The following is a 16,954-nucleotide window of genomic DNA, read 5'->3' on the forward strand; positions in this document are numbered from 1 at the left end:
AAAAATTAAGGGGGAGAAAAAGAATGAAGTATTTAGGAAGTTGTGCTTTATTGCTGTCTTTGACTTTGGCTCGTCAGTGAATGTGAAGTCTGGATAGAATGTCGAGGGGGAGGCATTATTTTCTTTGTTTTGCTAGTTCTTCTACTGGTCCAGCTAGGGTGATACTGAGTGGGAGCAGTTTTCCTGAAGCCAGAAAGAAAGCCCTTCCTCTTTTAGGAGGCGGCGGAAGGAAGAGCAGAGTTAATGTAGTACATTCTCAGAGATCTCTAGGACGGAAAAGCTTTCTCCAAGGATAACTACTATCAGTAATGCTGGTTTATACTTTTTGTCCATATTATGTGAAAGATAGGGTTTGAGTTTCTAAAAAAAAGAAAAATGGGGCTCATGTCTTGTTACTATGCTCTTAAGTATTCAAAACATACATAGTAACTCTGTAGAAGGGTATCAGAGTTCTTAAATCCTCACCTTAGAAGCATGTATACCAGGAGAAGTGGCCTTTTTTTAAAAAAAAATCAAGATAATTAAGGTTGAATTAAGTAAATCAGTTGCTAGTCTAAAATCTGACTTTCTGGTTGTTGAACTAAATAGTTACTTGGAGGTACTACTTCTGCTCAGATATTCTTTTTTAAATTACCCTTTGATGAAAATACTACAGATGTCGAGAAACACCAAGTGTGTCCCAATCAGACTGGTTGAGAAATTCAGCAGCAATAGTGAAGGAATAAGAATACCAGCCATTTTTCTACCTATCTGCATATAAAACGGACAGTATTTAAGTGTTAAGCCCCTTTATCCAGTGTTACATTTAAGTACTTTTCAATGTTAATGCCAAAATGATTGTTAAAATGCCAGTTTTAATCTGTGTATTTTATGCCAGTTGCATACATTTGGCTCCTAATGTGTTCTAGCTATAGGTTGAATTCCCTGCATTATCCTTAAACGTAATTATAGTTTGAAATTTAAATTAGTAATTTAAGTTGCTTAAATGTACTTTCATGCTATATTAACTTTGTGCTATTATGCTATAACCCACTCAGGTTATGCCTTATTAGTAGGCTATATAAGTTTAAATTATTATTGGGATGTTAATATTTCCATCTTTTCTGCCAGAAATAGTTGTCTCCATAAGTATTATCTATTTCTTGATTGGTGGAACACTCAAAACTGACCAGGGTTGGGGAGTGAGTGCTGCATGGTGTTATAAATAAACACTAGACCAGGATTAAAAAGATCTCGGGGCCGGCCCCGTGGCCGAGTGGTTAAGTTCGTGCGCTCCGCTGCAGGCGACCCAGTGTTTCGTTAGTTCGAATCCTGGGTGTGGACATGGCACTGCTCATCAGACCACGCTGAGGCAGCGTCCCACGTACCACAACTAGAAGGACCCACAACAAAGAATATACAACTATGTACCGGGGGGCTTTGGGGAGAAAAAGGAAAAAATAAAATCTTTAAAAAAAAAAAAAAAGATCTAACTTGTGGTTTTGATGCTGTCACTTAATATATTACCGACTGACTTTGAGCAACTATCTTAAAGTTACCAGGCCCCAAGGTTTGGGTTTTTTTTTTAAATTGTAGTGACATACACATAACAAAATTTACCATCTTAACCGTTTTTAAGTATATAGGTCAGTGGAATTAAGTATATTCACATTGTTGTGCAACCATCACCACCATCTATCTCCAGAACTCTTTTCATCTTGCAAAACTGAAACTCTGTACCCATTAAATAATAACTTCTCATTCCCCTCTCTGTCCAGCCCCTGACAGCCAGCATTCTACTTTCTGTCTTTGTGAATTTGACTAAGTACCTCATATAAGTGGTATCATACAGTATTTGGCCTTTTGTGACTGACTGATTTCACTTAGCATACGTCCTAAAGGTTCATCCAAGTTGTAGGATGTCTCAAAATTTCCTTCCTTTTTAAGGCTGAATAATATTTTATTGTATGTATTTACCACACTTTTTTAATCCATTCGTCCATTGATGTACACTTGAATTGCTTTTCTCTTTTGGTATTATGAATAATGTTGCTATGAAAATGGGTATACAAGTATATCTTTGAGACTCTACTTTTAGTTTTGTTGGGTAGACACCTAGAAGTAGAATTGCTGGACCATATGGCAAGTCTATTTTTAATTTTCTGAGGAGTGTTTTCCATAGAGGCTGTATCATTTTACCCTCCTGCCAACGATGCACAAGGATTCCAATTTCCCCACAGCCTTGCCAAGACTTGTTATTTTCTGTTTTTTGATAGTAGCCATCCTAATGAGTATGATGTGGTATCTCCTTATGGTTTTGTTTTGTATTTTTTTTAAAGATCTTATTTTTTTCCTTTTTCTCCCCACAGCTCCCCAGTACCTAGTTGTATATTCTTCGTTGTGGGTCCCTCTAGTTGTGGCATGTGGGACGCTGCCTCAGCGTGGTTTGATGAGCAGTGCCATGTCCGCACCCAGGATTCGAACCAAGGAAACACTGGGCCGCCTGCAGCGGAGTGCTCGAACTTACCCACTCGGCCACGGGGCCAGCCCCTCCTTATGGTTTTGATTTGCATTTACCTAATGATCAGTGATGTTGAGCATCTTTTCATGTGCTTTTTGGCCATTCAGTTTGTCTATTCAAGTCCTTTGCCCATTTTTTAATCAGGTTATTTGTTTTAATTTATAAGACTTTTTAATATATTCTGGATATTAGCCCCTCATCAAGTATATGATTTGCAGAAATTTTCTCCATACTGTGGTTTGCCTTTTCACTCTGTTGATTGTATCCTTTGATGCACAAAAGTTTTCTTTTTGATGTAGTCCGATTTATCTTTTTTCTTTGGTTGCCATGCTTTTGGTGTCATCTCCAAGAAATCATTTCCAAATCCAATGTCATGAAGCTTTCCTTCCATGTTTTCTTCTAAGAGTTTTATAGCTTTAGCTCTTATGTTTAGGTCTTTGATCCATTTTGAGTTAATTTTTGTATGTAGTATAAAGTAAAGGTCCAACTTCATTCTCTGCATGTGGATATCCGAGTTTCCCAACACCATTTGTTAAAAAGACTGTCCCTTCTCCTTTGAATGGTCTTAGCACTCTTGTCGAAAATCTTTTGACCATAAATGTGAGAGTTTATTTCTGAGCTCTTCTTTCTCTCCCATGGTCTATGTGTCTGTCTTTCTGCCAGTACCGCACTATTTTGATTACTGTAGTGTTGTAATCAGTTTTGAAATCAGGAAGTATCAGACCTCCAACTTTGTTCTTCTTTTTCAGAATTGTTTTGAGTATTGAAGATTATTTGGCTCTTAGTGTTACTAAGGTCAGTCAAAGGGGTCAGGTGGTGACCGCCTGATCCCTGCATTGCGTTGGTCCACCTTGTCAACCAACCTTTTGCCTAATGGTTTCATTCATTGATTGTTGCGTGAATCCTTTTAATTAGGGGTTACAAAGTGATGATTTCTTCCACATATATTAGGTGGAATAGTTCTTGGTGAGGGAAACTTTTCTTTATCAACAATGACTTACCTTGAAATTCAATTTTACAAATAAAGCTAGATTAAACACTTAATTCTTTACCTTTAAGTGCCAATTTTTAAAGTATTTAGTGCTCTAGTTGCTTTCAGTGAAACTAATGAGTGAGGCAGAGGAGTTAAAGCTTACATACCCTTTTTATAGGTATCATGAATTCTTGGTGTATATACTAGAACACCATATACTCCATTTTCCTTTATTCTAGGGGCTGCTCCTTCTCTCTTTTTCTGACCCCCTTATCGTTGAATAAATGCGCTCTTCCTTCCTTATGTATCAGCTGATGGCTGGGCCAGCTGAGCCCACTTCAGGCGAGAGCAGTACGCAGGAAGGGAGGATAGGTAGGAAGGGGTGGAGTCACTGCATGTAGGAGTTGAGGCTGGAAGGATCTGGGTTCAAAGATCACCTGAAACAAGCCTGTAGTCTTGACAAAACCAGATTTATTAACACACTGCAGTGAGGGGAGGCACTCCAGGAGAACTGTAGGATGTCATGCAATAAGAGGGAGCAGGGAAGCAGCTTTTATCAGATTTAGGTTCCTGCTGAAGGATTCTGAGGAGTTTCTAAAGGATGTGGGGGTCAGTTTTCTGAGGCAGGAGTAGAAGAGAGGATCAGTTAGGGTTTGGGTGCTGTCATGAGACAAGGGCAGTTTAGCAATTTGGCTGTAGCAAAGTGGGTCTAGGGCCATCATTGGGAAGAAAGTAGTAGCCACTCAAAGAGGGTCATTATAGCATTTTACAGCTGCTGTATGACCTTGGAAGAAATAATGTTTCTTGTTAACTTTACACCTGCCTTCATCTATGTCTGTCCTCCTAGCCCAGTTAATGGCAGGGTTATTGTTTTCTCTTTTCATTCCTAGCTGATTTTCATCTTTTGTCCCAGACATAGTTTTACTCTGAACTGAAGTTCCATGGCACTGATTTTACTGGACTTGGGAAGTAAGGATCCATATTTCCTAAGATTTGAAGCAAATAAATAAGTGGTTAAATGATCACTGTATTTCTCTGCTCTCCCCCCCAATTTAAGGTGCAAGCTCATGATTATTAAATAGGGCATGATTTGTCTCAGAACTCCTGGGGATAAGCCTAAGGCAGTCGCTCTAGAGATCAGAAGCCTACAAGACTTCAGTCCTACTCACAGTTTGAACCACTTTGAGGTATCCTTGTAAACCGGGTTTTTGAAAGTGGTGCTTTCGCAGGTCCCCTGGCTTTTCCCTTTGGGAAGCCCAGACCAAGTGGAACCTATTGATGTGTCAGTTTATTGCTTGTTTTAAGTGGTTTCTGTTTGCACCTTGTGCAGGCCAGAGGCAGGCTGTGGAATTATTCAGGCAGCCTCAGCCCACCATCCACATCAAGATGATAGTTCATTTGTACAGTTGTTACTGTCACTGCTGTGTAAAGACTGTTAACTGGCCCCTACTGCTTTACTGAGAAGGAGTTGCCCTGGAAAAGAGATCTCCCCACAGATAGGAGTTATTCGTGTCCAGTGATAAGGTGGTCTTTTTGAGGTGTCTGAAGAATTTGAGCAGGTGACAGGCCCCTCTTCCCTGCCCTGTCTTGTCCTCCCTGCTACTGGATCAAAGCACTCTCCTTTGTAGTCAGTTCACTACACATCATTGGCTCTGCTGCAACTTTACCTCTTAATGTCTGAAAATACAATTTTTTAATGCTATACTTATTTCTTTTAGTAGACTTTACTCTGGAACGGTTTTAGATTTATAGTGAAGTTTTGGAAAGGATACAGAGTTCCCATATACCCAGTTTCCCCCATTTTAGTGTCTTACATAACTACGGCACACTTGTTAGGATGAAGACATCAACAGTGGTACATTACTATTAACTGAACTCCAGGCTTTATTTAGATTTCATCAGTTTTTCCACTCATGACCTCTTTCTGTTTGAGAACCCAGTCAAGGGTACCATATTATGCTTAGTTGTCGTGTCTCCCAGTCTCCTCTGGTCTGTAACAGTTTTTCAGTCTTTCCAGGTTTTTCATGACCCTGATAGTTTTAAGGAATACTGGCAAGTATCCTTTATAATGTTTCCCAGTCTGAGCTTGTCTGATGTTTTTCCTCATGATTAGACTGATATTATGCGCTTGGGAAGAGTGCTACGAAAGTGAAGTGCCTTTTCACGGGTACCTGATATTTACGTAGCATCACTGGTGATGTTAGCCTTCATCACTCGGTTGAGTAGTTTGTTTGCCAGTTTCTCCACTGTAAGTGAAGAAGTTCCATACAGCTGTGATTTTATCATCAGAGATAGTAAAATATCTGGCTGGTAGCTCTTATCTCATTAATCAAGGTATTCTGGCAAGAACTGGAAGTTGTCAACCTCTTGAAACAAGCTTGTTGGGCCCACTTTTATCATTCTTTTTATTTGATTTAAAAACACAGATACACACTATGCACACAGATGAACACATCCTGAAATGCGAGGTCTAGAGGTCATACCTAGATGGCTCAGATTGTAGCATAGAGAAGGCATATTTTGCTGTTCATAATGACCCATTGTGTAATAACTTTGGAGGATCAGAACTGGAGGGTTTATTGGTGGTGTTTATAAATCAGTGGCTTCTTAGATGACGTTTCTTCTATAGCTATTCTGTAGGATCTATGAACAGTACAGAAAAACAGCCAAGGTGAAGAGCGTGTGGTGGCTTAAGTATGATAAGGCCCAGTGAGTTATGTTAATGAAGTTTTAGTGCTTAAAGCCAGGGGAACTAATGCCATTAGTCTCATATACTGATAACAGCCTTCAGAAGACTGTTCTTTTTCATAAGCATTTCGTTTCCTGAGCTAAGAAAACGAAGCATATGACCTGTAGCTGAGTCTGCTAAACATATGTACTTACAAAGGGACTTTGAAAACAGATGGGTGAAAACAAGAAGTAGGAATCAATGTACTGTAAGAAGACAGGGCATATCTGTTTGGGAAAAACAAACAGTAGAGTGAGGACTGTTGCCTTTGGTTAGAAAGCTAGGATAGGAGAGCATGGAATGAGTCTTCCTCAGGCTGCCTGCCGTTGAATTCTTCTTTAAGGCCCACATCATATTGTTTATGAGATTGACTTAGAACCTTAAATGAAAGTCCTCTGACCCACCATTCCTGGCTTTGTTCCAGGTTTCTAAGTGAAGTGGCATGCTGCATATCCTGGCTTAAGTGTTAAATCAACTTTTATGGTATCAGTTTACTTGAAGATCCACATTTGCTTTAATAATAAGTTGTCTGGAATGGATGCCCATTCCTGTGAGTCATGCTAGTGTTGCTAGTGACTTTAGCTTCCCTTCGTAAGAGGTGAAAAGAGTTGCTAATTCTAGAAGTGAACAGCAGATGTCGCTGCATGTCTGCCTAACGAGGATTCTGGCTCATGGATGTTTGCATGCAACACAGCTCCCAAACCACCAACCTTTTTTTTTTTTCAGGAAGATTGGCCCTGAGCCAACTTCCCTTGCTCTTCCTCTTTTTGTTCGAGGAAGCTGAGCTAACATCTGTGGCAGTCTTCCTCTATTTTGTAAGTGGGATGCTGCCACAGCATGGCTCAGTGAGCAGTGTGTAGGTCCACGCTTGGGATCTGAACCTCCAAACTCTGGGCTCCCAAAGCAGAGCGCACAAACCCAACCACTACAGCACTGACCGGCCCCACCACTAACCTTAAGTTGAGCTTTTCTGGCTGTCTGGCACTCTAAGATCCCCTTCCCCAGATACAGAACCCAAACACAAAATTGGTAGTAGACACAGCCCAAGAGGGCTTTCTTCAGTTTCCTTCACTATCTTGCATATTTTAGTGTATTTGTTCTAGGCTTATATATTATCTGTATTTCCATGTAGCTAACTGATGGAATTTATTTGAGAGGAAATTTGTTTCCTGTCAGCCTTTCAGCAGTTACTTAGGAGCCTGGACAATTTTTCATACTTGTTTTCAGCAGGGTTCACACTTAAAGCTTCTTGGCCTTTTTGTAGCTCACTTTTTGAAAACCTTCTAGGAGGAAAGTAGATGACACTCCTCTCTGAATTGAGGTGCTGAATGTCAAAGGAGACTGCTGCTTCCTGCTCTCTGCTGTCTCAGCCTTAGCTTTGGTGGTGGAGAAGATCACTGAATTGTGACCAAACAAATCTCTTATGGTTCCATTGTGAATAGTAGCGTTTCCCTACATGACAGAAATGCACAGTTGGTGTTAAATTGGATTATTTTAGAAAGTCTGAAGCATATTAAATTTTGATATCTTTTGATCATCTACATCATGAAAATAGCCAGATAGTGATATCTGTCCTAATTTGTCAGGATTAGTGATGGTTTATACCCGTGTCCTGGTGTAATTTTTAATAGCTCCTTTTTTTACTCTGAGTTATCCTAGTTTGGACAATATATGGTCACTCTGAATTGCCCAAATGGGGGTAGGGGGGCTGTTGAAATATTGCAATTCTAGTAATTATAAGCATTTTTGACTCAATTATGCCCACCCTGAGTTTTCTGAGTTAAACATGTGCAAAATAAAGTAAAACCCACAAAGAGCTTGTAATTCTGGGGAATTAGCTTTTAGGTTTCTATTTATTGATCATTGTTTCTGGAGGAATGATTTTGAAATAAAGATGTGCATCAGAATTGACTAATAAAGTCTTTACAAATAGTTTCATGGGTCTCACCACAGACTTCTACTGAATTTGTACCAGAGTTTGAACTTGGCGTTACCAAAAATGTAGAGTTGCATGCAGTGCAAATGTACTGGACTCCTTTGTCAGCAAGAGTTTAAAACTGGCATCTAGAAGAACGTTTCTTTCTAAGGTTTGAGTGGTGTTTGGGGTTCTTGATGGTGGCTTGGGCCTTGGGGGTGTGCCTGGCATTGACCTGTGTTGCCTTTTTCTTTCAGATGTCATCTGGGTGATTCTCAGTGTGGAGGTGGGTGGACTTTTAGGAGTAACGCAGCAGCTGTCATCTTTTGAAACGGAGTTCAACACACAGCCACATCGCAAGGTAGAAGGAAACTTCAACCCGTTTGCCTCTCCCCAAAAGAACCGACAATCAGATGAAAACAACTTAAAAGACCCTGGGGGTTCCGAGTTCGACTCGATCAGCAAAAACACATGGGCTCCTGCTCCTGACCAAACCGAGCAAGATGAGAATAGACTCTCACAGAACTCTGTAAATCTGTCCCCCAGCAGTCACGCAAACAACTTATCAGTAGTGACTTACAGTAAGGTAGGTGCCCTCGGAGAAGAGGAGAAGGGGTAGGTGGTGGGCCTTGGGATTTGTGATACCCCTTCATGGCAAACCTAGAAGCCTAGAATGTTCTTTAAGACTGCTTAGCTCTCCTGCCAACAGCAACAACGCAAAAACCTACCCCTTCTCCCCTCCCCCCGCCCCCCCTCTCCACACCCTGTGGATGTTACTTTATCCACATTTATAATTTACTACTGTCTCTCTGCTCTGGTTTGGGTGTTGAAAGAACAAAGTTTTTTTACCATAATAGCATTTAAAAAAAAGAAAGTCAAAATATCACCAGCCATGCTTACAGTGTAAATGTATGCTAAGTTTAGAGCAATAAGAACACACCTTTAGAATTTGTTCCTACTTTGTTTTTTCGGTTTTGGGTAGAGGTCTTCCCCCCCCCCCCCCGCCAAGGAAAAAGACAAGCTAAATTATTTATCCTAAATAGTGTCATTGGGTTTTTACTTTATTTACCTTGTTTGCATGTCTTCTTTTTTTCTTCCCAAAGCCCCAGTACATAGTTGTATATCCTAGTTGCAAGTCATTCTAGTTCCTCCATGTGGGACGCCGCCATGGCATGGCTTGATGAGTGGTGTGTAGGTTCACACCCAGGATCTGAACCAGTGAACCCTGGGCCACCAAGGCCACCACGCAAACTTAACCACTTGGCCATAGGGCCGGCCCCAGCATGTCTTCTTGTTGATCTGTTTCCTGTCTGTTATGGCCCATCTGCCTCCTCACCCACAACCCAGAGTGGCCCAAGTGATATTTTGACTTCTCACATGTTGGGAATAAGTGAGAGAATTGTTGGTTGAGTTAACCGTGATTTTAAATATTCTGATTCTTCTGAGACGCTCTTCTAGGTGTTGGATATCTTAATCTGTTTCTCTCTATGCTAGCTGATTAAATGGTGTCTTTCACACTCTGCTAAGGTGGTGGTGGTTCCTGGTTGTTGGGTTTGGTTGGTTGAATAAAGCCCTGAAGCTGAGAGCTGACTGTTGTAGGCAGTTCGTGTGGTGGGGCCTATGAGTATTCCTGTGCATTCTTCTCTGATTAATAATGCTGTGTAGTAGGCCCAGCATCCCATCTATATAATATTACTGTTAAGTCTGTCCTTGCTTCATGTTGGCATTCACCCTCAAAATTTTTTAAATAAAATTGATATTTATTTGAGGGAAAAGTTGCTCTGACCAATGCTTTGTATATGGTCTAGATCAAGAGGAAATTAAGAAAAGAAATCTGGTGATGTGACTCCTCTTTCTCCACAGTCTAGTGAGAGGAACTTCATTCAATAGTAGTGTAACAAAGGGTTGATTTATTAGTTGATTGGATGGTCATTATAAAGGATTAAACAATTCTGTGGAGTCATGTTAGTTGTACAGTATATAAGAGAAGTAAATTGGCAAGACAGTAAATTGCCTGTATTGGAGGAAAGACTTTGCATCTTAACATTCTAATAAAAGATTTCCCTCTAAGCTCCTATTGCTCCAGATTTTTATTCCTTGAATTTAACCTTCCAGAGTATGGCTGTTCCAGGTGTTACAGGCCTTAAGCTAAGCATGCCCTGTTAGAATGGGAGCTTGAGGCATTTGAGTTGAGTGGGAAGATCAGAGTTGGAGGAGGAAAAACCAATTGCTCCAATGCTTTCTATAATGGCAGCCCCTTTACTCATCTGTGAACCACCTGGCTTGGCCATCGCTGTTAGTCTTAGGAGAGGGCTGGTGTTCCTGGCCAGGACACTGCACTCATCTTCCTGAGTTGTGAACCTGTCAGTTGTTTTACACTCCTTTAGGGCTTTATATCTTTTAACTAACTACGTGACGATTGCCCTGGCCCAGGGGTAGGGGGAGTCCGAATGGATTACCTACCAGCCTTCATTGAGGTCCTACCTTGCTGCCTTTTCTTGGAAGGGCTGGGCTATGGTGAGGCTATTGAGATATTTCTTGAGGTTGTTGAACTCGTGGTATATTACCTAGTTCTTTTTGTAAACTCTGTAGGATCATTCAGAAGTAGCATTTGCAAGAACCACAGAGAAAAGATTCTCATTGGAGAGGATATCAAGGAGACTATTGGCTATAATGCATTGAGAATGGGGCACTTAGATCTCAAAGAGAAATTGGAGCCTTTCTTTTTTCTTAATTGAAACAGAATCTTATTCAGAAAGCACTTAGTAAGCATCCAGCAAGTTCTTTGAAAGCATTTCTGGCTAAAGTTGAGTCAGCTCCACTTCTTAGGGCTCCTGAGAAATGGGGCAGATTGTGTAGACAGTCATCAGTAAGTATTTCTTAACACATCTGTGCACTGTTTAGAGCAGTGTCCAGTGTTCAGTCAGAGACTCGAAGAATAAAGCAAGCTGTCCCTACCAACTAGCAGCTTACAGTACAGTAGGGGAGATAGACACATGTACAGTTCAGTCAAGACCAAGTATGAATTTGGTCACTAGAGAACAACACTGTCAAATGTGTGATTTGTGTGTATGACTGGGCTTAGAAGTAGGGAAGGCAGAGATGAGGTAGAGATGGAGTTGATGGAAAGGGCTTTCCAAAGAATGGACAGATTTGGAAAGACAGACAGGAAGTACGATGGTATGGAGAACAGTTTAAGTGCTGAGGGCAGAATGAGTAAGGGATGTGTGGTCAGGAGATGTGGATGACGGACAATGGGAGCTAGGTTAAGTTGGGGGCAGTGTGTTCCTTTGACAAGCAGTGGATGAAATAATTACAAATGGTTTTGAAAAGACTTGGGGCTATATACTTAAACGGATATCTTAAAGCAGAGATAATTCATAATTCTAAACATTTGTGTTTGCCCTGAGAATATAGATTTATTTATTTTTAAAGGCAGGCATGCTTGAGGTTCTAAAGGGTGTACTTGACCAAGTGATGAGATCAGGTATATATATAATCAGTTATTTTTAACTGTTCCTGTGTGCCAGGTGTGCTGCCAAGTACTTTACATTTATCATCTCATTTTTTGATAAGAAAACAAAAGCTCAGAGGGGCTAACTTGCCCAGTATCACACAGCTAGTGAGAGGCAGAGCTGGGATTCAAATCTAGGTGCCACATTACTAAAAAGTATTTCCTAATAGGTGAGCTTGGGCTTTCCCTAGACCCTCCTGTTGGGCTGGAGGCTGTGTTGAGTGAAACCATTAACTGCTTTGATGCTCAGTATCATCAAGGCGTGAAAGAAGCAGAGTTGAACTAAGATAAGCGGCTCTAATGTAAACTGAGGATTGCCTGTGCCATCTTCTTTTTGAAGAATTTCCTTGTCTGTTGAGTCCTTATAGTAGTGAATTCTTTTCCTGGTTGATAAAAGTAAAAACTGTTTTTATAACTCTTGGGGTGTACAAACCATGTGGTGTTTATAATAAATAGCACCCTTTTATTTATGGAGGGGTGGAAAGGATGAAAGAGACTCTTGGGACTCTTAGAGTTGGGGCAAGTGTCTTCAGCTCACTCCAGGTCCTGTCTTTATTGGATGGGTAGGAGGAGTTCCTGATGGCCTACTGTTAGGGATCACTGAGGTGGCAATAGATTTGATTTACTCTAAAGAAATTCCCTGCCTGCCGTTAAGGCTGGGGAAGAACATGATGCTCTTGGAGGCCTATGACCACAGTTTTAGTAGGCAGGTAGAGTTTCTTGCTGCCTCCATAGTTATAATTTAACTTGTTAAGGTTGGTAGGGTAAAATGAAAAAATTGCTTCATACATATGAGGACTGGGTGGATATGCCAGCATAATGGCATATCTGTCATTCCAGGAACTGGACACCCCTAGAGCCCTTCCCCAGCTGCCCTTGACAACCCATAAGCTCTCTAGACTCAGTGCTCCATGCCTAGGGGAAAGCTCTGGGTGGAAACACCAGCCCTAACTCCATCCCACAGCCCAGAGGGCCTGCCTGGCCTCTCCCTGTGTGAGCGCTGTCAGAGGGAGTCAGAAAAGTAAGTATATGCTGACCTGCTCCAGAGATCCATAAATCTGACTCCTTGCTTTTGTTAGAAATTGGCTGGCTTCATTGTCAGCTCAATTGTGGCTGACGTGTCCCAGGTGAACAGTCAGATCAAGTGTTGGTGAAGGTTAGGTGCTGTTTTAATGAACCCTTTTAATGTGACTAGTTCAAGAGCCTCTGAGGACAAAGGGTCACAGTAGGGTAGATGCTCAGTCTTTTGACCCAAGGCTAGTGTTGGCATGAATTCCAGCTCTCTGACTCATCTCTGGAGGCCAGGATAGCTCCTGTTTGGACAGTGTGAGAGAAGTGAAAAACAGTTTATAGAGGTGTGGAAGGAGAGTAAGTCCTGTTAAGTTAGATACTTCTTTTTCTGTAATTTTTAAAATCTCTATATGTTTTCTAAGACATACAGAGGAATAAGACACCAACCAAATGGTCTGATTGAGGACAACTGGGAGTAAGAGGATGGCTGGCAAAAACCGAGGGGCTGTTCTTTCGGATGGCCAGATGCTTTGCTTCCTTTCTCTAACAGAGTAATAATTTGTACTGGGGAGCTGAAAAGAATCCCAAATTCATTTTAGTTTGTTACTTGGACTATGGCTCTTATTTTGTGTTTGTTCTTACTTAAAAAAAATGTTGGAGCTGGTATATGTCATACAGCACTCCTCCTTTAAACTGGATTACAGTCTGAGCTGCTGTTATTACTTCCGCCAAGTGCTAGTTCCGAAGGCGAAACCTGCTATTATCTTTGTGGGGAGGTTCATCGCGCTCCTCCAGCGTCAGCCACTGCCAGCGTCAGCCACTGCCGAGTGCCATCTGCCCTGCCTGCCCACATTCCCACCTGCTCTTCTTCCTCTCTCTCTCTCTCTGACGCCCTTAGTACGTTTTGTCTCTGGAGCTAGAGGAGTCAGGCTGCTTTTATTACATCAGAAATCAACTCTCTTCTAACCTGCTGCTGTCTGTGTTGACTAAGGCATAGGTGAGCTGTTTTCCCTCTGTTCAGGTGAGGGTTTAGACATCGTTGTAGAGGGTACAGGGGAAGTTTGGAAAAGGCAGGTCTGCTCTATGGGCCTGAGGATGTAATGGCTTGTGGATCTTATTATCTAGTTTAAGGTAGCCAGCCAGTTTGACATAATAAGGGATGGGTTTGGGGCAACTCAGTGCAATTGAGCCCAACATTTGCACAGTGCAGAGGGTGCTGAATTTGAGCAGAAGGCAGGTGGTTGGTGTCCTTAGCTGGGCTAATGGTTATGTGAGGCAATAGAGGGCAGTGTAACCTTCCCACTGCTATGAAACCTGAGTCTTCGTTCTCAGATACAGACCCTTTCCATGAAAGGCTTAAAGATGGCTCTGAGAGAAGCTGGAAAGAAAACTTGTGTCACTTGATATTCTATCCAGCTTGTGTTTTTACCTGGCAAGGGACAAGTAGCAAAAGCATGCTATTCCTATGCAGAAGCCAATGAAAGTGCAGTAGTCAGAGCTGTAAAACTACCATTTATTGAGCACTTATTGTGTGCCAACCACTGTGCTGAGGACTTTTTTTTTTTTTTGCTGAGGAAAATTTCACCTTGAGCTGATATCTGTGCCAGTCTTCCTTTATTTTATATGTGGGTCATCACCACAGTATGGCTGACAAGTGGTGTAGGTCTGCCCCCAGGATCCAAACCTGCGAACCCAGGCCACCAAAGTGGAGCACGTTGAACTTAACCGCTAGCCACGGGGCCGGTGCCTGGACTTTTTAAATTTAAGTTTTCTTGTTAAAATTATCAATGTACTTAGTTTAAGGAGCCAAGTAGTTCTACAGAACTTATTGCAAAAAGTGCCAGTCACCTCCCAGCCCCCAGTGTTTGTTCCCCAGAGGCAGCAGGCTCAGTGTTTGACATACATTACTTCACTTAGTCCACACAACAGTACCACAGTACTGGTACTCTTGTTATACCTTTACAGTTGTGGAGACCTGAGGTGCACAGATTGCATGACTTGCTGAAGGTCATGCAGCTAGAAGGTGGTAAAAGCAGGATACAAACAAAAGCAGTTGATTTTGACTCCTGAGCCTGCTCTCTTAACAGTGCACTACATTGCTTCCCAATTACAGATAATGTTCAAGTTCACATTTTTGTTAATTTATTTTTACACGCAGCTGACAGCTGTGGGCTAGGGAGAGCATGCTTTCTATATTGTGCTACTGCGTTTCAAATGAGGACCAAGCCAATTATTGACCAAATAGTATGTGACTTTTCTGCTACTAAACCGCTCTCCCACAAGCTATTATGGAAGCTACAGAAATCAGCCTTTCTCTCTAGCATCCAGGAAGGGAATGGATTCCCTAACTTCCATGGTCACTTGGGTTTAGTTTTTTGTTGACATAGAAATTTCCATTAACTCACTCCTGTGACAGTAATGCCCACACCTCTTGAAGTCACAAAACCTGTCTGTATTCCTTGGTTGTGACCAAAAGATACAGTCTCTGGAGTTTTGTTTTTCTGGAACAACTTTAAAATAACCCTTTCAACATATTTAGTATTTTAGAACTAGAACGTACTTAGGGGATATCTTACTCCCTTTAAAGTTGGATTTTGTTTCTGCAAAGGCTGTCTGGAGAAAAAATATTTTAGGCAGAGAGACAGCCACTATAAGCCCTTAGGTGGAAGTTTACCTGTTTTGTTCAAGGAACAGAGTGAAGGAGAAGGACAGTGGAGGGAGACAAAGTCAGAGGACGGAAACCAGGTCATGGAGGGTTTTGTGGGCCCTTATAAAGCTTTGGGCTTTTGCTCTAAGGGACAAAGGAAACCGTTAAAGGGTTTTGAGTAGAGGAGTGATGTGACCTGACTAGTGTTGTGAAAAGATCACTCTGGCTCTCGTGAGGAGAATACAAGGCAGGAATAGAAGTAGGGGCCAATAGGGAAGTTAGTGCAATCATCTAGGTGAAAAAAAGCAAGTGGTTTGGACCAGAGTGGTGGCGACAGAGGTAGGAGAAGCGGTCCGAGTCTGGATCTAGTTTGTAGCTAGAGCTAGCAGGATTTGCTAATGGGTCGGAAGGCGATGTAGGAGAGAAGAGAGTAAAAGATGATACCAAGGTTTTTGGCCTGAGTAACTAGAAGGGGGCATCTTATGTGTTGTAAGATGTTTGATAGCATCCCTGGCCCTTACCCACTAGATGCCAGAAGTACGTCCCTACCCCAGATTGTAACTACCAAAAATGTCTCCAGACATTGCCGAATGCCCCAGGAGGTGGCAAAATCCCCCTACTTGCAAACCACTGGTATAGAAGGAGAAGAGGTCTGGGGACTGAGCTTAATACTCTCTGTCTAACATGTAAACAAACCCTTCGTGTTATCCAGAGCACCCTTATTGCATTTATTCTTATTCTTGATTCATAGCACTTTCATGACTTTTGTAGTTAACTCTTTTCACTTGACAAAATAATAAGGAAGTTGTAAGTGACTTGCTCACTTTCACACAGCAGATTGGGGGTGGGCCGTGGGCTGAACCCAGGAGCCCAGGTTGAATCTAACGTTCTTGTAGACTGCACTGTGATGAGGTTTGCTGGCAGAAGCTGTTTGTTGGCTGTTCTCTGAAGGTGGTTTTACACCTAGTGTCAGGTTGTAAAGACCTCCTTTGGGAGCTACAAAAAACATTTGTGGCCAAGGAGGTAGCTACAAAAAACATTTGTGGCCAAGGAGGTAGCAGTGCAGAGTAACTGAGGAACCTGCCCCCACCCCCGGCAGATTAGCACGTTCCGTCCCAGTAGGGGTTTGCCAGGAAGCCTGGATGATACTCCGTTGACTTTCTCTTGAAAACCCAGCGGAGCCAGTAGAGCCCTCCCAGTCTTATTGGTGTTTGCATTGGCATGGGTCATATGTGCATTTTACAAATAAATCAAGCAAACACTGTGAACCTTAGAAAATGTCTTTTGTTGTTTGTAACATTACTATCTGACTGAGAATAAAAAGTATCTCCAGGAACTTTCCCTTTTGTACCTCAACAGCTTCAAAGCTGTTCAGCTCCAGTTTCTTTGCTTTAGGGCTCTGAGCATTGTTTTAGACTGATCTGACCCTGGGCAGTCTTATAGCTGAAACAGAGCTAGTGTTCTCAAGATTGCCAGCATATTTTCTTTTGGTTATAAGAACACATTCTCTTCCCTATACTCTGAATTTAGCATTTTAATTTCTTTTTTTTCTTTTTCTTTTTTTTTTGAGGAAGATTAGCCCTGAGCTAACATTTGCCGCCAATCCTCCTCTTTTTGCTGAGGAGGACCGGCCCTGAGCTAATATCTGTGCCCGTGCCCATCTTCC

The 16,954-nt window shown here is 41.8% G+C and overlaps 1 protein-coding gene across 2 annotated transcripts in view; it reads left to right on the forward strand.

Annotated features, from left to right (window-relative positions):
• The window catches only part of ILRUN (inflammation and lipid regulator with UBA-like and NBR1-like domains), a 94,627-nt gene that overhangs the window by 66,222 nt on the left and 11,451 nt on the right, over positions 1-16,954 (forward strand). For both annotated transcript variants that reach the window (XM_046639523.1, XM_046639521.1), the window contains one exon: positions 8,374-8,702. In XM_046639523.1, the coding sequence (XP_046495479.1) occupies positions 8,374-8,702 (329 nt within the window). The remainder of the gene's footprint in view (positions 1-8,373; positions 8,703-16,954) is intronic.

Source organism: Equus quagga, chromosome 15, assembly GCF_021613505.1.
Source record: "Equus quagga isolate Etosha38 chromosome 15, UCLA_HA_Equagga_1.0, whole genome shotgun sequence".
Taxonomy (NCBI): domain Eukaryota; kingdom Metazoa; phylum Chordata; class Mammalia; order Perissodactyla; family Equidae; genus Equus; species Equus quagga.